Source organism: Morone saxatilis, unplaced genomic scaffold (genome assembly GCF_004916995.1).
Source record: "Morone saxatilis isolate NCDOM2014 unplaced genomic scaffold, NCSU_SB_2.0 Contig22, whole genome shotgun sequence".
In the NCBI taxonomy this organism is placed as follows: domain Eukaryota; kingdom Metazoa; phylum Chordata; class Actinopteri; family Moronidae; genus Morone; species Morone saxatilis.
This window is the reverse complement of record NW_023339785.1, coordinates 3,655,402-3,673,882: the sequence shown is the minus strand read 5'-3', so window position 1 is coordinate 3,673,882 and position 18,481 is coordinate 3,655,402. Positions and strand designations below refer to the sequence as shown.

General features: G+C 42.1%; 2 protein-coding genes across 3 annotated transcripts in view; one reads left to right on the top strand and one right to left on the bottom strand.

Moving 5' to 3' along the window:
• Window positions 1-6,541, bottom strand: part of elp1 (elongator complex protein 1) — a 12,022-nt gene extending 5,481 nt beyond the window's left edge. Inside the window, exons 1-18 of the mRNA XM_035669755.1 lie at window positions 6,396-6,541; window positions 5,355-5,554; window positions 4,915-5,067; window positions 4,708-4,789; window positions 4,494-4,574; window positions 4,293-4,378; window positions 3,985-4,175; window positions 3,743-3,866; window positions 3,538-3,631; window positions 2,720-2,950; window positions 2,465-2,635; window positions 2,091-2,169; window positions 1,768-1,923; window positions 1,518-1,624; window positions 1,066-1,169; window positions 916-969; window positions 719-824; window positions 34-149 (exon numbers count right to left, since the gene is read on the bottom strand). Of these exons, the coding sequence (XP_035525648.1) occupies window positions 34-149; window positions 719-824; window positions 916-969; window positions 1,066-1,169; window positions 1,518-1,624; window positions 1,768-1,923; window positions 2,091-2,169; window positions 2,465-2,635; window positions 2,720-2,950; window positions 3,538-3,631; window positions 3,743-3,866; window positions 3,985-4,175; window positions 4,293-4,378; window positions 4,494-4,574; window positions 4,708-4,789; window positions 4,915-5,067; window positions 5,355-5,504 (2,085 nt within the window). The 5' untranslated portion in view covers window positions 5,505-5,554; window positions 6,396-6,541. The remainder of the gene's footprint in view (window positions 1-33; window positions 150-718; window positions 825-915; window positions 970-1,065; window positions 1,170-1,517; window positions 1,625-1,767; window positions 1,924-2,090; window positions 2,170-2,464; window positions 2,636-2,719; window positions 2,951-3,537; window positions 3,632-3,742; window positions 3,867-3,984; window positions 4,176-4,292; window positions 4,379-4,493; window positions 4,575-4,707; window positions 4,790-4,914; window positions 5,068-5,354; window positions 5,555-6,395) is intronic.
• Window positions 6,542-7,523: 982 nt separating this feature from the next.
• The window catches only part of arhgef37 (Rho guanine nucleotide exchange factor (GEF) 37), a 26,365-nt gene continuing 15,407 nt past the window's right edge, over window positions 7,524-18,481 (top strand). Inside the window, exons 1-5 of one of the 2 annotated variants that reach the window (XM_035669547.1) lie at window positions 7,524-7,611; window positions 8,462-8,569; window positions 12,523-12,723; window positions 13,076-13,189; window positions 16,399-16,928. In XM_035669547.1, coding sequence (XP_035525440.1) covers window positions 16,410-16,928 — 519 coding nt within the window. In that variant the 5' untranslated portion in view covers window positions 7,524-7,611; window positions 8,462-8,569; window positions 12,523-12,723; window positions 13,076-13,189; window positions 16,399-16,409. The remainder of the gene's footprint in view (window positions 7,612-8,461; window positions 8,570-12,522; window positions 12,724-13,075; window positions 13,190-16,398; window positions 16,929-18,481) is intronic. The other variant, XM_035669548.1, reaches the window with a different exon arrangement.

Genomic DNA, 18,481 nt, shown 5'->3' with positions numbered 1-18,481 from the left:
GTGTGTGTGTATGTGTGTGCGTTTTAAACTGACCTGTAGAATCACTCTAGTGTCTTGTGGGACCACGGTGACGATCCTGGATCCTCTCTCTACCCGCCGCAGAGTCTCATCATTCTGACCTCCATCTGAGGCCAAAGCCACCTGCAGCCCTGCGGGGTCAAAGGTCATTCACATAAGCTGTACCATAACAGCTACCAACAACGCCAACCTCATTGCTCATTTCAGAAGGATGGAAAATCGCAGACAGACAGCACACTACCTGTAGGAGCAGCCAACCAGAGGCCAGCATACGACAAAGCTGTTGTAAAAAAATCTGAGCAGCTACTGTGCCCCAAAGACACTGTACTTAACCTCTTTAGAAGCAATAACTGAAGAAATAAGCTTATTATTTACACGGTTATGGACCCATGAGTTGACACTGACCCTGGTACGGAGGTAAAAATACAGTAGTTGTCCCATATGACTGGGCATATGGCAGTAAACATAATTATTGGACATTCGTTTTAACTTGAAATTAAAATATCAAATGATATTTACAATTTAACTATTGCCACTCATAGTTCATACACTTTCACTCAATTAAAAATATCAAACTGGATTTAATCTGAGATAAATGACATCAACTTTGAATATCAGTGAATTATTGCATATTTAGCATTTTTAACAGATACAAACTGAGGACTGTTCTGTGTGCGTGTGTGTGTGTGTGTGTGTGTACCTTTGACACTGAGCATGCTCAGCTGGAGGCAGCGGCAGGTGTGGGAGTGTGTGGTGATGAGGAGGAAGTCGTTGCAGACGGCAAAGGAGGAAATATTGGAGGCCAGCTGAGAAAGAAGCAGACGTAAATGAACACACTTCCCATGAACCCCGTCTCGTGATGAGTGTAGAACTGGTAAAATGAAGTTGCCAGCATACCTCTGTGTCTCCAGCGTACAGGTGGGATCTGTCCGTCAGGCCCAGCAGACATTCCTGCAGACATAAAGGCAAAGCAAAGGGGAAACCTTTAGGCTTGTACACAAGAACTGACTTATCGTTAGTCAGGTAATTGTAGGTATGTGTGTTTACCTCCCCACTGATGCTGCAGAGGGCTGTCTGAACGCAGAGGACAGGGAAGTTGATGCTACATCCGCTGGAGTCTCGCCAATCCTCCACAGACGGTTCAGGACAGTCTGCACAGAAATGTAAAAAAATAACAGATTTTTTCTGTAAGGTAATGCTTTTTACATGAATTTTTGAGGAATATTTTAATCTGTATTTTTCCTGCTAACAGATGAAATGTATGAGGTTAAATCTTCAGTTTATTTACTGACTGTGAATGCCCTGTTACAGAGCATGACTCTACCAGGCTCAATGGAACTTGGAAGAAAGCATCTTATCTAAGAGGCTGACAGTCAGGGCCTCTGTGTGCTGCAGTGTGCTTTTGGATTATCAAATAAAACATCTTGAATTCATAGATTCCCAACAAAACTTATCAGAACGCGTAATTCAGCCGCAGAAGAAGAGTGTTCTTGACTGACCCCAGAGCAGCTTCCTGATCTGTCCATCCTCCAGCTGCAGTGCCACAGTGCCAGTCTGGGAGCAGTGAACCATGCTGACCACAACACCGTCCACTTCCGTCTCAGACCTGAAACATAAAAACACAGTCTTGACATGGCTGCAGAAAAATTCTATTTGATGGATTCAATGCAATTCAGTTTGTTTGTGAGCTTAACAGGACAATGACTAGGCTCATGGAGACCGCAGTGTTTTCAGTTCAGCCCTGCTGACCTGACGGTGAGTGTGTCGTCAGCATCTTGAGATGGGCGGAGCATCAGGATGGTGGAAGAGGTCGGTAGCAGACCGCAGCTCACGCCCACAAACAACTCGTCCTCCAGCCACAGCAGCTGCCGCAGGGCCAGAGGCTCCTCCTGGAGAACCGTCACTCTGCGGGAAGACAGCAGGAAAATCAGAGGGAATATCGGAGAAATGCCAGTAAACTATGAAAAAAGAGCAGACATTAAACAGACTGCTAGCATCTTGAGCCTGCACGCTAAATACCAGCAACATACTTCATGTAGCACTGGAAGCAGAACTGATGGATTCTGCGTTACCTGAGGGATTTCTGGAGGACCAGGGGACGAGACATAGTGCGGAACCCATTTGCTGTTTTGTCGGCCTGTTTTTCTGAATCTGGACGGATCGGAGGGTAAACGGAACAATAATCAAATTAATATTTACATACAGAACAAACAGATACACATTAGTCTTTGTGCCAATTTAAAACACGAAGAAAAAAAAAAGGAAAATGTCTCCTTTTTCCCCAAGACCCCTTGGGTATTATTGCCGTTGTTTCCTGTAGTGAGTCTGGATTTACTCACATTCTTATCTGTCAATCTGAGAAAATCAGGGGAGGGATTCAATAATTCAGCGCTTGATTTTACTCACATTCCTTCTAACAGTTTAAGGGAAACATTGTATAACCCACCTTGGCTGTAGACTGAGATCTGTCCGTCAGACGTCAACGCTGCCAGCTGATTGGTCCTCTGAGGCTGGCAGAGGAAGGTCACCTGGTTGACAGGTGAGGCCAGCTGCAGCTCAAACGAACACATGGGAGGAGGAACCACACACTGTCTGAAGGTCGTCACCAGGATCTTATCTGAGGGGGTTTCAATAAATATTAACATCGTGTTGGAATCATCCTACTGTTGTGCAAACGTCCTCTCGTCTCATTGGCTCTCACCTCCATCTATCACGGCCACGTTGGCGTTGTCGGCAGCGTCCAGCCCGGGGCTCCTCTCAGTGGTATAGCCCCAGTCGTAGGTGATGCTGGTCCAGCTGCGGGTCATCACGTGGAGCCTTAAGGGGCGCTCAGGGTCCCAGCAGACACAGGCCGGAGCCTTCTGAGAGTCTCTGCCAAAGTCCAGACTCTGCTTCAGGTACCAGTGGTAGTTGCCCACCATCCACAGCTGGACTGCAGAGGCAGCATGGAGACATTTAAGGGGACTTCACATTTAAAAATAGAGCAGGTCTAGAAATTAGATCAGTTCCTAATTAAACTAGTAAAACTAGTATCTAATTTTCCAGGTATTCCAGGGAGCAACCCTTAATATTTTTTCTTATTAAATTGAGTCAGGCATTCATCAATTACAGAATGTGTTCCTTGAGACCAAATGGTTCACACATTTCATTTCCTGCTTTTTTAATTTCCTTCTCCTTCTCCTGAACCAAATACTCCAAATTCCATTCAATGAAAGGCAATAATTTGGTAAAAAAAGATCAGCTCAAACACAATCTTTTTGCAAACTTTTAAGGGTAAATACATAGAGCATAGTGACAGACAGATTTGACAGTGTTATCTTTAGCATTTTCAGTAACATAACTGCAAACTTCTATAAGCAAGCCATGGAAACATCTTCCTCCAAATCCTGATGACACAGAATAAACTGCATTTCATGTAAACATCAGAGGAGGAATGATGGATTGGCACGGATTTTATGCCACTGATGTGGTCCAACATGTTCAACATCACACCGATAGGCCTGAGGGAGGGGAACTCACTGTAAGTGTTGACTTGTTTGTCTTCTCCAGCAGACATGTCCTCCAACCAAACTGCTAAAATAGTGGAGTCACTGTTCCACAGCAGATCCTTCACCTGAAACACACACACATCGATCAAAGTGTTTTGTATTGGTTGTGAAAAATAAATATCACTATTATCATTCATTATTGGATATTAATGTCTAATGTCAATAGCTGAATGTACCTTGGACTGGTCTTTGCTGAATGGGAGGGTGAAGTCTCCATGCAGCAGTCCATTCTTCTCCATGAAAACCACACTGTGTTTGTTGGGATGACGCTGGGTGCTCGCTATCAGGCTGCCTGACGGTCTGAAACACCAGAAGAGGGTTTCTTTCAGACATTTGTACAGTTGTTGAAAGCTATAGTGGACAGAATTATTTTTTAATGAACTATAGAAGGGGAAAATTGCTTTGGTAGCAGTCGTACTTCCAGCAGAGCGCCTGCTCCAGGCCATTGATGGGCTCGCTGGTGGCCTGCAGGACGCCCTCTCTGTTCCAGACGCGGACCTTCCTGGCCCCGGTCTGAAGACATATGGCACTGACAGCAAACAGCTGACCATCACCTCGCCACGTCACCCTCGGCCTGCGGTCGTCCCAGGCTGCGGCCGGCTGCACCTCCTGTGGGCGCATCATACCAAATATTCTCATATAAAACACATTTTGCATTCATTTTCAACATTTTGATACATTTGTGTTTGCTCTGAAGCTATGATTCGTCTGCAGCTGAACACTCACCTGGACCTTCCTCTGTGCTGCCTGTTTCCCCTCTGAGCCGTGGAACTGAGTCTCCTTTTTTCCCCAACCCACAGTGATGAACTTCCCTGTAAAGCACATAATATACAATAGATCATTCAGCTATATTACCAATATTTCCACATTCTATGAACCATGGAATCTCGTGCACCTCAGGTCAGGCACTATTTGAAGCCACCGTACCTTCACCAAAGTCATCCTGGTGGATTCCGACCTCAGTGATCGGCTCAAAGTCTTTGGTCATCATGATAATCGTTTCCTGACCTGTGAGCACAAATTATTAGTGTTTAGAAACTGACAGCTCTCTGTCTGACTTGAGGTGGAAGCTTTTGATTTAAAACTAAAAATGCTTCTATTTGTATAGCATGCGTTTTTGACATCAATATAACATACTGACCAGTAGTGAGAACAACAAGCTCTTCATCAGGACTCCAACTCATGGAGGTCAGGCCGCTGTCCACACTGCCAAAGCACTCCAACTGTGGGACACCAGCACACACGTTTTGTGAGGGACCCTCACTGACATAATGCATTCCCTCGCCCCGTTATCCTGACCTTAACCTAAAACTAACTCTTAACTTCCCAGCGCCTCTGTGCTGCGAACCTGGCTGGTGTTGAGGTTGAAGAGGACGACGTCGCCACCAGCCGTGGCCAAACATGCCGACTCCAGTTCAGCCAGATCCTGGAGGCCGACCACCACTCCGCTGCCATCCTCCGGGAGGAAACCCTCGGCTGTCAGCGAGGCCTCGGTGACCACCTGCAGAGCGGAATGGAGGAAAGTTAATGATGAGTCAACCAACTTTCAACTTCATGTGTAGTTTATAACGAGGACTCTTGAAACCATGCACCTTTCCTTCTTTTAAATTCTAATTTAGACACATTATTATCCTTAATGAGGTACAGCTAAAACAAATGATGAAACAGAGCTATAGTGATTTTCAAATGGAATAAAAAGCACAATTTTTGCTCTCATCAGCCAGTACTGAGGAACCCCGTCTCCTGCGGGGGCACAGAGACACGTACAGTGTGTCATCCCCAGCTCACCTGGCCAGTTCGGGGGTCGTACTCTGTGATGGAGTAGTGAGAAGCGACCAGCAGCGAGCCGGTGTCAGCCCGCACAGCGAAACACTGTGGGGAGCCTGGACCCTGCAGCTCCGAGCTCCGTAGGCTCTTCAGCAGCTTCAAGTTCCGCATTTCACCTCAGGACAGACTGACAACACACCGAGCCTGAGGCTGCAAAACACCTGGAAAAAATCAAACACGTACAGTACTGAAGATTGACTAATAATACATCTGAGTGGTACAGCAGTACAATAGCAATACTGCAATTAAAACACCAGAAATCTTTCTGTGATTTGTGTTATTTGAACTGAACCCATTACATTAGTGAACAGTGAAGGCCTCTACCTGCTTGACCAATCGTATCTATGGAAGGTTACTTTCCAGTTTTCCTGGTGTGAAATATCATTTAAAAGCAACATGACAAATTCTTTAAAAATAGTATCATCAGATACATGTGTCTTTTGCACAGCCCTGTTCATATAATGTCTCCCCTGGATTGGGCTGTTGCTGTTTGAGGAAATTAAATTCATTCAATTGTCTCAGTCATTTTTCAAGTAAACGAGAATGCCACAGATTCACAAAACTATCTGCTTTCCTTCGTAGCTCTGGACTTCTCTCATTATCGGACACAGCCCTGTAAGACACTTTTCCATTTTAACCCACAACCTGGATGCAACCCCCTTATTACATTAGTAAACAGCTTACACAGTTCCCTGAAGGCATCAGTAACGTTGTATCACTCCGCCGAAAGTCAGACAGTGGACATTAACCGACAGTAACGGTGCAGCTTCAAAAGTACTTTACAGTGTAAATAACCACTTTGTTGTGGGTTTAGGAACATAAGTGATGGTTTTAGGAAAGACTAAGTTAACTACAGGCTGTCCGAAAATGGAACTGAATGAGCTAGCTTACCTTTAAACTAGAAGCAGCGACCTGATACTGAGCTGCAATAATTCAATTACCCAAACGGGAAATGACAGCTTCGAAACGTCACAAAAACAGGAAGAAAACTGTAAAACCCACCGAGAAGAAACAGCTTGAAGCGGTAAAAGCTTTTAAATGTCCAGCATCAACAACACAACATCATGCATGTGGCGCTGTCAGACTCACAACCTTTCACCTCTGTCGCAGTTACACGAGGAGACAGTGTGACGCCCCCTGGCGTCCTGGAGTAAACATACAGCCATGGAAAAACTGGGCTATAGTTGAAATAATCCCATCCACAAAATGAACTGTGTCAGAAAGAACAACAAATGTTACTTCCTCTTTTTACTTGGCTGTATCACAACTGTACATTATGAGAAAGTAAGGAAGTAAGAGAGGAGTTAGACCCGAGGTATCTTCAGGAGTTATTAGATCATGAATTAAAACTTTAACTCAAGAATTTCTAACTTTCTTTCTTTAGTTTCTACTGGATGTAAACAGCCGCCTGTACACTGTGTATATTGTTTGACTTTATTCCTTGGCACGTTTCCTCTGTCTGCTCTCATAAATTTGTATATATTAGGCTACTATATTTGTATTTATGGGAATTTAGTCAGTGGAAGTTGTGTATGACATAAAAAAAGATATACTTTCAGAATCAGAATCAGAATCAGAATTGTTTATAGAAAAGTAGGTTTTACACCTATGAGGAATGTGACTTGGTGCGTTGGTGCATAAACAATACAAATATACATATACACATACAAATCACACAAAATTTGATCCAGAATATCTGAAAACTGCACCATTTTACATGTGTATGTGTGTGCACACTGTTTTAGGGCAATGTCCTGTACTGTATAAAGCTTTCTGACTTTGATTTATAAGTAATATATATGTATCTATATAAATTATTGAATCATCTACATCCTGTTCTTATCTTTTTAATAGATCACTTTCTGTGGTGCTGTAATGCTACATTTTCCTCCACTGGTGCTACGAGCTCAAATTAAAATATATACCACTCCTTCCAATCTACTTATATTCCATACAAATTACTAGCTCCTTGTTTATGATTTCTTTATTCGTGTTATTGTTAAATTGACAAAGCAGCATATTTGGTGTTGGGCTTTTACTCTGAAAACAGCGTGGATGTTGCCGCTTTTAGAAGACCTTTATTTTGTGAAGTACTGACCGGACGTCGTGTCGGTGTGTTGTTGTCGCCACATTGACAGGCTGCAGGCTGACAACAGGTGAACGAGAGTTCAGCGTCAGAAACACGGCACAGCACGTCACGGCGGACGGCAACAGAAAGGTAAACGTTTTATCACATGTATTTCTATTTCTGTGTCATTCTCTGTCGTCTTTACCCGAACACAAGGCAGCAGACAGACCGCATTATTCCTCAACCTTAAACCAAATAAGCCTATTTATCTCTCTCTGCGGCGGTTTGCTAACGAGATATATTGTTGGTGTAAAATCCTCCCACAGACATGTCGACCAAGTGAGTTAAGAAAATGCTTGAAGGCATTAAAAATGAATGTGTTGAAGGATTTTCGCCGGGCTCCTCTCCTCTCCCTCATATTGAATCAAAACAGCTAGGCCAGGTGCTGTTGTGCTGTCACTTATTACCCCAGAAGATAACGTTATGGCTTCATTAAATAAAGCGGGCTCTATAACGTTACACTAAGGCGCTGTTATGTGTTGTGTTATGGTGGGCTGCTTGCATGGACACCGTTCATTCACAGCAGGGGGGGGGGCTTGAGGATGGATGACATTGCTGTGATGTGTCCACCTGTTGCACATGGATTGTTATGAGGGATATGTGCACATATTTAACTTAGAAATGATCTTCTTTTGGGTTTAAACTTAGAAACATCCCATTTGTGTGCAGTTATCCATAAACATGTGTTTCCAGTTTCCAGCACCTTATTATTATACGCTGTTCTAGTACAGTATGTCATCTTCATGCCTTGCTACCCGTGAAATCTGTGTGTACAACCGTCCTCGAACTCAGATCTCCTTGTCTCATGTAAAGTATGTGGGACAGACAGGAAGGCCAGCTGTAAAGCATCATGGGAGATAGCTGGTGGTTTTCCAGGACAGACACTGCTACACGGATGTGAGAAGTGATGTTTAGTCTCTCTGCATTTTGTTTGTTTCAGTTCTACAGTGATAAGGAAGCCAAGCATGCCACGACGTTTCCTTCTCCTCCCGCTGGTTTTGGTGTCCTGAGTGGAACTGCACTGAGAGAGGAAACCTAACGCCCACAGGTAATATCACAGCTTCTGGTTGACAGTCTGTGATCAGTTCAACATCAGTCCACGGGTTATCCACGACATTTGAAAGAAAGAAACATCCAATTAGTTTGACTCCCCTGTGGAGGAACATGTTTTTCCACTCAGTTTGTGGACAGTTTGCAGCCACATGAGTTATGCTGACTTTTTCTTGTTATCTTGCACAGCTTACTTGCATATATGATGCATATAGTTGTCAGTTACATATTTCTTTTCTTCTGCAACATATTTCTTTTAGGGTAGGATTAGTATTAGTGCTGTAACTTGTTTGTCCTCCGGTACACATAAAAATAGTGAAAAAACTCACTCGTCATGTTGCTCTCTTCAGATATTTTCATTCACTGGAATTTGTTCAACACTTTTCGCTGCCAATATCTCGACCCCAGTGTGACTCCAATATACCGAAACTGCAACTGATCCAGCAGTAACATAAACATACCCGCTACAGTTCAGACCAAAGACAGCGAAGTGAAGGTGTGATCGCACCCTTCATCTGCGTTTACTCACAGTCATCTTAAAAGAATTCTTCCCTCATCGCGGGTAATGACGTGGTAAACAGCGGATTGAACGGGGAGGATGTTTGGTGCTGACTGAACAGACAGGATGTCATCATCACTGCTTTCTTTATCAGCCGTGTCATTTCTCCTCAGCTGCGTGTCACACAGCAGGAAGACTTTGTTATGGGACGTTAACAGATTTGCTGACTTCCAGGTGAGGAAATGTCAACACTGATGCAGGATCAAAGTCTTCTGGTATCTTGTAGCCGGCGTCACGTGCCTGATAAAAAATACTGTAATGTAATGGTTTCTTTCTAGCGCACTACCAAAGTCAGGCTATGTGTTTATGTGAACAAAATGGACTTTCAGAAGCAAGGAGCTGGACCAACCTTGCAATTACTGTGAACAGGGATCTACATTTAGCCTCCTTTCAGCCACTCCACCCAGCTCTAACACTTCTTTCACTTCCCACTCTTGTTATGACATCATGCCAACTTTAAAACAACAAGTGATTGACACCATGACCCAGCATGTGTTATGCAAGATTTGTACAAGTGCAGTCATTCATGGAAAAGTGTACAGATCGTCAGCCTAAATTGCCAATTATGTCTGCGTATGTTTCAGCCATTGAAATTCCTGAATCAAAATCGACGAGATTTTAAAATATTTGTTGTGCTCAGACTGCTGCAGCTGAAGGGCATTAACAGCAGCTAAGGCTGAGTTGCTTTATCATCACTCCTTTCTTAATATCTCCATCAAGGACATTAAGCTCTTGGTCCTGTTTAGAGATTGCAGGATATCTTAAAAACATGCAGACAGACTTGATGAACTTTCTCTGTAAGTTAATATCTTGAGCAAGGAACGAGTGATTGGTTTTTGGTGTGAATGATTTTTACGCCTCTGCTGCGATAATAGCCATGGCCAGAAGCATTACGTTGTCTGGCCGTCCCATTCTTGTGAATTCAGTATCTCAGGAACGCCTCGTCAAAGGTCACTGTGATACCACAAAACACATTTTTGCCACGACCCAAGAACTGATGCAGCAGTTGTGACAAAAGTTCACACAGATGTTTAATGGGATAATACTGAAGTGGTGACTTTTTACCTAAAGGTCAACTTCACTGTGATATAATGGCTGGAAAAACGCCATTATTTAACATCAGAAACAGAAGTTTGTGACCATATTTCACAGTTGGTCAGACACTGAATTAGTGACACTTTTGACTCGATCTCAAAGTTCACTGTGACCTCAAAATAGGATTTTATCATGCATTCTGGTCGGGACATTTTTTATTTTTTTACGTTTTTTTTTTGGCCTTTTTCATGCCTTTTTTATTTGATAGGACAGCCGAAGACAGAGAGGAAAGGGGGGTAGAGAGAAGGGATGACACGCAACAAAGGGCCGCAGGTCGGATTCGAACCCGGGCCGCTGCAGGGTCGGGATATTTTACAAGTGAAAAATGAAATAAAAAATAAAATAAAGTGCTCTCTGGTGGGCAGACAATGTAATGGTGTCGCTGTTTCTGAATGACCTCAAACATTGTTTGGCTTTTCTGTACGCAAACTCTTGTTAGTTATTGGCCGACTTACACTCAGGTACGATATAGCCGCAATAAGCCAATATTAGCGACTAAATCCGATTTTTTTTACAATAACAAAAAGTGTAACAGCTTCAGAAGTTAGCTCAGTCTTGGCAGAGGTATGCTGAGTGCTTTCTAGGAATCGAGCCTATTTCTTCTTGGACAGGCAGGTTTTGGTTCTGAGAAAGATGTTGGCTCTCATTGGTCTCTGTAGAGAGTTGGATACATGTCATCGTCACTTGGCAGAAGTCTTACTCTTCTGCAACACACCTTGTCGTCAGATCAACACAAGTCAGCTGATGCAGGAATCCTGTCCTGCAGCATTCCTCCCTGACATGCCGATCTAATGAAACAGATTATCCGCTGCCTTCCTGCCTCTCTCATTCCACACTAATCGAGTTTGACCGCAATGAATTCCATCACTGTCTCAGGTTCATGCAAACATCTCATTGTCATTATTCTCAGGGCTCATCGGACACACTAAGATAACAAATGCTCTGTTGAATCATCGAAAGTTGATCAATAATAAAATACTTGTATGACTCAGCAAACCTTTTATAAAGGCTATGATATGCATCTTCTAAAAAAATATCTAAAGTCTAAACAAAGATGCCTGTCTGCACTGTATCAAACAACAGATTCTCTGTGTTGAAAGGATGTCTATCGTGAAGGATGACAGATTGATCTTGTGGTGTTGAACTAATCATATGAGACCATGGAAGCTGTATTTGCTGTATGGGGACCCATACACCTTGAAAGTTAAACTGTTGTTTGAATGTGTTTGCGTGTCATAAAAGCAGCATTTTACCAGGCTGCAGGCCACATGTTCAACTTCAGAGATAAACGTCAGGTTTTTGCTGATCCTTTAAAGGTAGGGTAAGCAATTTGAGGTAATGTGATTCTAATGCAGTTCCCCCTTTTCCAAGTATAGTGAATATTTCCTCATGGCCTGCTAGCTTTCCGTACTTTGTGTGCGCTGAAAAAAATCTGGTGTTGGTACGCAGCTCTGGCTCTGATTGGACCGAACCACACAACACTAGCTTGTTATTCCAACCACTCCAGCCAGGACTTGTGTGTCAGGTAAAATGCCTTGCCCACGGACATTCAGCTTACTTTCTAGTTTGTTAGCTGTTCTTGTGATGTGGCAGCAGTAGCAGGAGAGTTGTGAGTATCGCTGTCTCGAGTGGTTCTGTCCTCTCTGCATGTGAGCTGCGCTGCAACAGTTTGTAAACCCACGACATAGCTATATAAGTTATTTACATTAGTCGTCGTTCACACTATATCAGTGTATTTATTCTGGTTTTGGAGTTTTCCAGAATCACTTACTCCACCTTTAACTTTCCATCTTGCACCATCATCACCTCAAAATTTAAATTTGTTCAATACTTTGTTTTAGGACCTGTGAAACTAATGACATTCCACATCTCAGCTATACTTTGTGGTTAGTGGTAATTAGCAATTGTTAGTATTGTCATTTATGTCAGTACAGTCTCACACAGCTGCTAGCATAAAGGTAGAGTCTTGGTGGTGTTCAGATGCATTTTTTAAATGCTTTAATCAGCACTGTATTGTGACAGCTATCTCTAACACCATTTTAAAGTAAATCCATTTTCACAGTAGGGTACCTTATTAGGTGAAATTTTGGGTGAACTCGCCCTTTAATAGTGAATGGAAGTAAATGGCTGTGTTGTGGACTTAACTTTTATTTGAATACCCCTGGGCTTACTAGTTGCTCCTCAGTGGACATTCACTTTCTTTAATGCTTTGTTTAATTGTCTGTCTGAAATAAACTTCAACCTACATAAATCTTTTATCTCCGAGCAGTAAATCTCTTTTTGTTTCCTTCCACCAGAAAATCCACACAATCTCTTTTCAATTGGAAGAGGATGGGCCGTCCCGCAGTGCTTTTGTTTCCTGTGAGAGGAAAACTTCAATCACTTCAGCGCTCAGTTCTCATTGGTCCGTCCAGTTTTTCCTGAAACCTCTCCAGGTGTCGTCTCATTGGGTCTTCATTCCACTGTGAAGACCTGCCAGCCAATCAGCATCTGCCTGGGTGAGTGCCACTTCCTCTTCCCACCAGCTGCTGCAGTCAATCAGCTTATTCAGCAGCATGAGTGTGCGTGTGTGTGTCTCTCTGTGTGTGTGTGTGTGTGTGTGTGTGGCCACCCTTTCCTCCCCCTCCCCTCTTTTTCCTCTACAAAACAGCCAGCCCACCCTCCTTTCCACTCCCATCCCCCCTTTCCTCACACACTCATACGCTGTGTTTTTCTCTCACACGCACACACACTCGTGAATAAACACTCACACACTCCTGCCACATGCAGGCCCAGCAGCAGCCTGATGTGTGTGAGTCACTGGAGAAAGTTACGCCTGTGTGTGTGTGTGTGTGTGTGTTTTCAATGCAGCAGCAGCGTCTCTGCAGCAGATTTCTGCTTCACTTGGGACAGAGCACAACAAGAGAGAGAGAGAGAGAGGGGAGATCGAGGTTCACTGCTGCTGAATCAGGGGTTCTGCAAAAGGTAATGATAGCCTGATCTCATGTAAATGTTTCTAATGATATTCTGTCACTCTGATACACACTGCCGTCGTCAGGATGGTTAGGTTTGGTGTGGTTTTGGTTTGGCTTGTGGGCAGTAGATGTTTCAGTCTGGAGCTCTGACACACTTGTTTTGGGATGTAAAGAAAGTTTTTGCGTCAGGTTGTTATTTGAGAGTCATCTGTTTGCTCTGTTTGGTTGTTGTAATGGCTTATAAAGGGCTTATACTGCTTGTAGAGTTCTAAACATGTTTTTCTACAAGCTACCTTTCTATTTAAAAATGTCAAAGTTCTCAGATGTCAAATTCTGTTTGAACACAAGCAGAACTTTTCTGGCTGTCAGGAACGTTTCCTAAACAAACTAGTTTTTCAGGCAAGATTTTGATTTAAATAATGAACTTTTGATACAGTTTTCCATCATTGCTGCAGATTGATTTCCATTAGTACTAAAAACAGTGTTAAAGTTTAAAACCCAGCTCTGCTTGTAAATCTCAGTTATCCCCAACTCTCGGCCACCATATGCTGCTAAACCCCCTAAACCTTTAATTGGAGGGAAAAGATAAATCCGTGTGGTAGGATTAGATCAAAATGAATGACAACAGTCACAATAACGTATTTAAATAGTGATGCACAGGTGGTAAACGCCCGAAAAACACAAGGCAAGCCAGTGTAGCCATGCTGATAATGATAACCACAAATAGGACTGAAGAATCAATTAAAACATTTTAAGGTCTCTCAGTATAACCCCACTGCAGTTGAACAGAACCACAGTTGAATCAACTCCTCTGAACAAAAACTGAACATTCATGAAGGTATTACTTAATGAAGGACTGCTGTACTTGACAGCATTTGTCTTAATTGAGCTAGCCAAAAAACTGGCAGCTGAGCATGTGTATATATAATGAAACCGTAAAACAAAATCAAATGTAACAAAAAGACTGAAACAAGAATCCAGGATTTTAAAATAACAACAAAAAGAGAGTTTTTACTGCAGTGGACAGGTGTTGTTGTGTCCGACCTCTACACATTTCTACATATCTTCATTTAGCTTTCTTTTTAAACTTACAGTTATAGTCATCTCACTAGAGTTAATGCCTTTGAGTTCTGTCTATTGAACATCGGTACTTTTTGGTATTCATAAACCGTCAATTACCAGAAGTTGCAATAAAATGTCTAGTCATGTTTGAAATCGTGCTGATTTGCTCTTTGATCAGATGGTTTGGTTTTAAATCATAATTTTGCTTTTCTGTGTGAGAAACATGAGAATCATTTGTCAGTAAGTAGATCCACTATAAACAACCAATGTAAAGGAATTTGTTTGTGTGGCATTGTTGCCAGAACATGTCAGTTCATCAGTCAGTCACATAACTACCGTAGTCAGTGACTAAGTTCACATCCATGTCAAAAGAGACAAACAGTTTTAGTGTGTACGTTCATTCAGCAGCTAGAGGTAAGATTTTAGTGCAATGGAGCAACATGTTTTACAATATCAGACAATATAAACGAAGCCACCTCTATTTTTTCGGCACTGACTGAAATGTGTCTGTATAGTACATAGAGTACAACAGTACATAGACTATGAAGAGTGCAGCGTAGAGAAACATATTTCCATAAGATAGGTATTGTCGTTATTATTAGTGGAACCTAGCTATCATACAGGCACTAGTATTGAAAAGTACCCAACCCTACAGACAGTGATGCATGGAGGAAACGCTGAGCCTTTTTGCTGATGCAGTCATGAGTAACTTGTCACACAGACATCAAATTTGAAAATAAAACTGTCATTAGAGTCTGTTCTATAAAGCCACAGACGGCTGTTCAGCTGAGCCATGTAATGGCTAATTGTCACAGCAGTGGCAGCATTAGTTGCCCTGTAAGCAGCTTGCCAGCCTCCCGGTGGGCCAATGCATGGTGTTCCAGCTCAGAGGACCCATGACAATACAGCTGCCCTCTCTGCATGTTTGTGTGATGTAAACAGTATAAAAAAAGCCATCTCATTTGCAGCTTGCCTGCTATCTGCTGGTGTATGGAGTTCTAAGACCATCTTCATATGAGAGCACTTCGCTTCCTAGTGATAAACTTTGAATCAAAAGCAGGAATGTTACATTATCTGCCTTAAGTTCTAGGAATTTTCCTTTGGAAGATATAACTGGTGCCAGATGTTTGAAAAAAAAGAAGTCTTCACTTTTGTGGTTTGTGAATAACAAAAGGTAGAGAATGGAACTTGACATTGCATACATGTTAGTTTTGTGCTTGTAATATGTAATACATTAATGACAGACTAATAAGATTGTTTAAGTAATGCTGAAGAGACATACAGGCGGAGGATTTACAGAAAGCAAACCTATGCTTGTTATCTTTTCTGGTTTTTTATGGCCTTTTTATGGCCTTTGAATTTTCAATGGCCTGAGGTATCTCTCCGAGCTCTTGTGCTGGAGAATTAATTGAAATATTATCCATCATATAATTGCTATATGGCCAAGATCAATATCCAAATTGCAGAAGCTGCAATTTTCTATAAAGGTTAAAGATGTGTGACAAACAGCATTATAGTGAAGTACCATAGTGCTGAAGATGCCAAGGACTACGAATCTTGTTCTCCAGATGTTAAAAAATGTTTGTTTGGTACAGACCCCAACAAATGTCAAATCATCATGATTTGAATAGCTTTTTCAGTGAAAGTGAAAACTGTGCTGCAAAAATAATCATTCCCACTAATCGTGAATCATATCACAATCATAACATCTGTCAAAAGAATCCAAATATTAATTTTTCTATACCATATGGTGCCAAATACCAGCGATCTATTTAGACTTTTTAAAGTGTTTTTTCTTTCTGTGTTTGATGCTAAAGCTGCTCAATCATCTGCTGTATCATCACAATTAGGTGACTGAGATATAGAATTTCTTGTGATTGGATTGTTATATGCGGTCCATGTGGTCCACACTGGAATGAGGGAATTTGACACCTTGCAGCCGTTGCCCTTGGCAGGACACTTATCTTATGATGGGTATGCTTTGCAGTGGAAAATTGCAGTCCAAATTAAAAACCTAAAATCCTATTTGAGAGATGCTTAACATTGATTGTGAAGAAGATAAAGAACCTGTTACAGATAATATCTCTACACAAGTAAGTACAAAAATAAAATGTAAACATGAAAACACATTGTCTAAACGGTGTTTCTCTTTGACAGTAATCTTCAACATGGAGGTTCCCAGGAGGCCCCAGCCCTCCTCCTTCACACTGCCTCTCCCTAAACCGGCCTCATCGGCTTTATCTCCCCTCGGAGCTGTGGAGAAGGTCACCAAGAAACATCCAATGAAAGAGGAGCTACAAGAGAAGAAGGATGGGACGGCAGACGAAGATCAGTTTGGAGAGGATTTGTTCAGTACCGAGGAGGAGGAGTCGGCTGTGTCTGTGTTTGTGGAGGCACCAACCGACACCTCAGGACTCGAAGATACAAATACTTCCATTGTGGAAAGACATTTCAAACTTTCCTTACAGGATAGTTTCTCAGAGGATAGCTCAATGTCAGAGGAGAGGTTGGCAGAGGAGGCAAAAGAGGCCAAAAAGAAGTCTGAAGAGGAGGAAGCAGCAGCCAAAGAGAGGGCAGCCCAGAGGCAGCTGCTGGCCATAGAGGAGCTGGTCCAGTCTGAGAGAAACTACCTCCGACTGCTGCAAGTCAGCACTGTGACCATCAGGAGCAACCTACAGAAACTACAGGTATGAATGAAGTCTTGGTTGCAGACCCAACAACGCTGCTAAATGCTACAGAGTATCATAATCTGTGGATTATTTTTCATATGAACTGTTTTGTCTATGAGATGTCAGAAATGCATCCAGCTCTAAAGTGGAGGTCTTCAAATTGCTTGTGTCATACGCTGCAGACCGTCCAAAATCCCAAACATTAGATTTACAATGATATAAAACAAACACACATTTTTGAGCCTTACTGCTTCTTGTACAGGTGTACAGCTCCTGGGTGCAACTACAGAACTATACAGAAAAAAATGAAAGTATAATTTTGCTAAGAAAAAGGCTGCAAGTTAAGATCAGTTACTCACACAAAGCTTAGTCTTATGTACTAATTCATGTGCAGTGTGAAAATGTTAAGTACGCACATCTTTAACAGCATCCACAAATACTGAACAAAGATTTTGTTGTTGTTTAGAGTTAGTCCCTGAATTAAAAGATTTATCAATCAACTTTAGTTCTGTGTTTTTACATTCTTAATGTGGCACAACCCTTTTGACTGTGCCTTTTGAATAAAAAGTAATCACTACATGTCGAATTGGCACTGCAGCATCCAGAGGAGCTGTTATGGGGAGGCGGCTTGGTGTTTTATTATCGTTTTGCTTTTCATTACGTCTGAGGTATTGCTTATCACTGCTAAATAATCATTTATTAACGCTGCGGTAATGAAATCAGGCCTGGTAAAACATAATGGAATCAGGCTTTATGGGCTGAAAGGACTGAGCTCTGGATGAGCATGAAAATGATAACACACCGAGGGAACGGTAGGTGAAGGCAAAGAGAATGAAATGAAAATAGAAAGACTTAATTATGGGCTGATGACCTGTTAAGGGAAGGAGATTAACTGGTGAGTAGTGGAATGGTTTATGAAAGGGGCATTAAGAAAAAAGATATGTCTGTGTTATGTGGCCTTTTCCAATGTACAGTCCAGAGAGTAAATGCAAATGTGCGGCAATAAAGGAAAAATGGAGGTGAAAAGGGTATTTAAAAATATGTGTAACAGAATATGATGGATGGAGGAAGGACAGCAAGGGAAAGACTGAGTGAAGCAGTGGAGTGAAGGACAGAGAAATAGAATAAACATGTGAATGAATGGTGCCATTGTGAGACAGGAAAGTTGCTGGTTTGTTTTCTGTGGCAATGTGTTGATTGTTCAGTCTTCCAGCAGTGCCCACTATCTCTCATTGGAATAGAATAGAGCTGAACAAAACGCTTCTTTATCAGCTGTGTATTAGCATTTTTCTTGCAGAGGAGCAGGCACACATGCATATGTTGCACAAGATAGACATTTCATTTCAATTTATGTAAATTAAGGTTACTTTTAAACTCTATAATCTTCTTGTAGTAACACAGTTCAACCAGAAACCTCAGCTGTGAAAGGACATGATGGTAATGCTAATAATGCTATGCTATTCTACATATAATTTTGAAAAATCTGTTGCTGTACTTACTAACCTATAAAAACTGAAATACCTGTGTAGGAGGAACTACGGAGCCTTAAAGTCCCTATCTAGTGCCAGTGT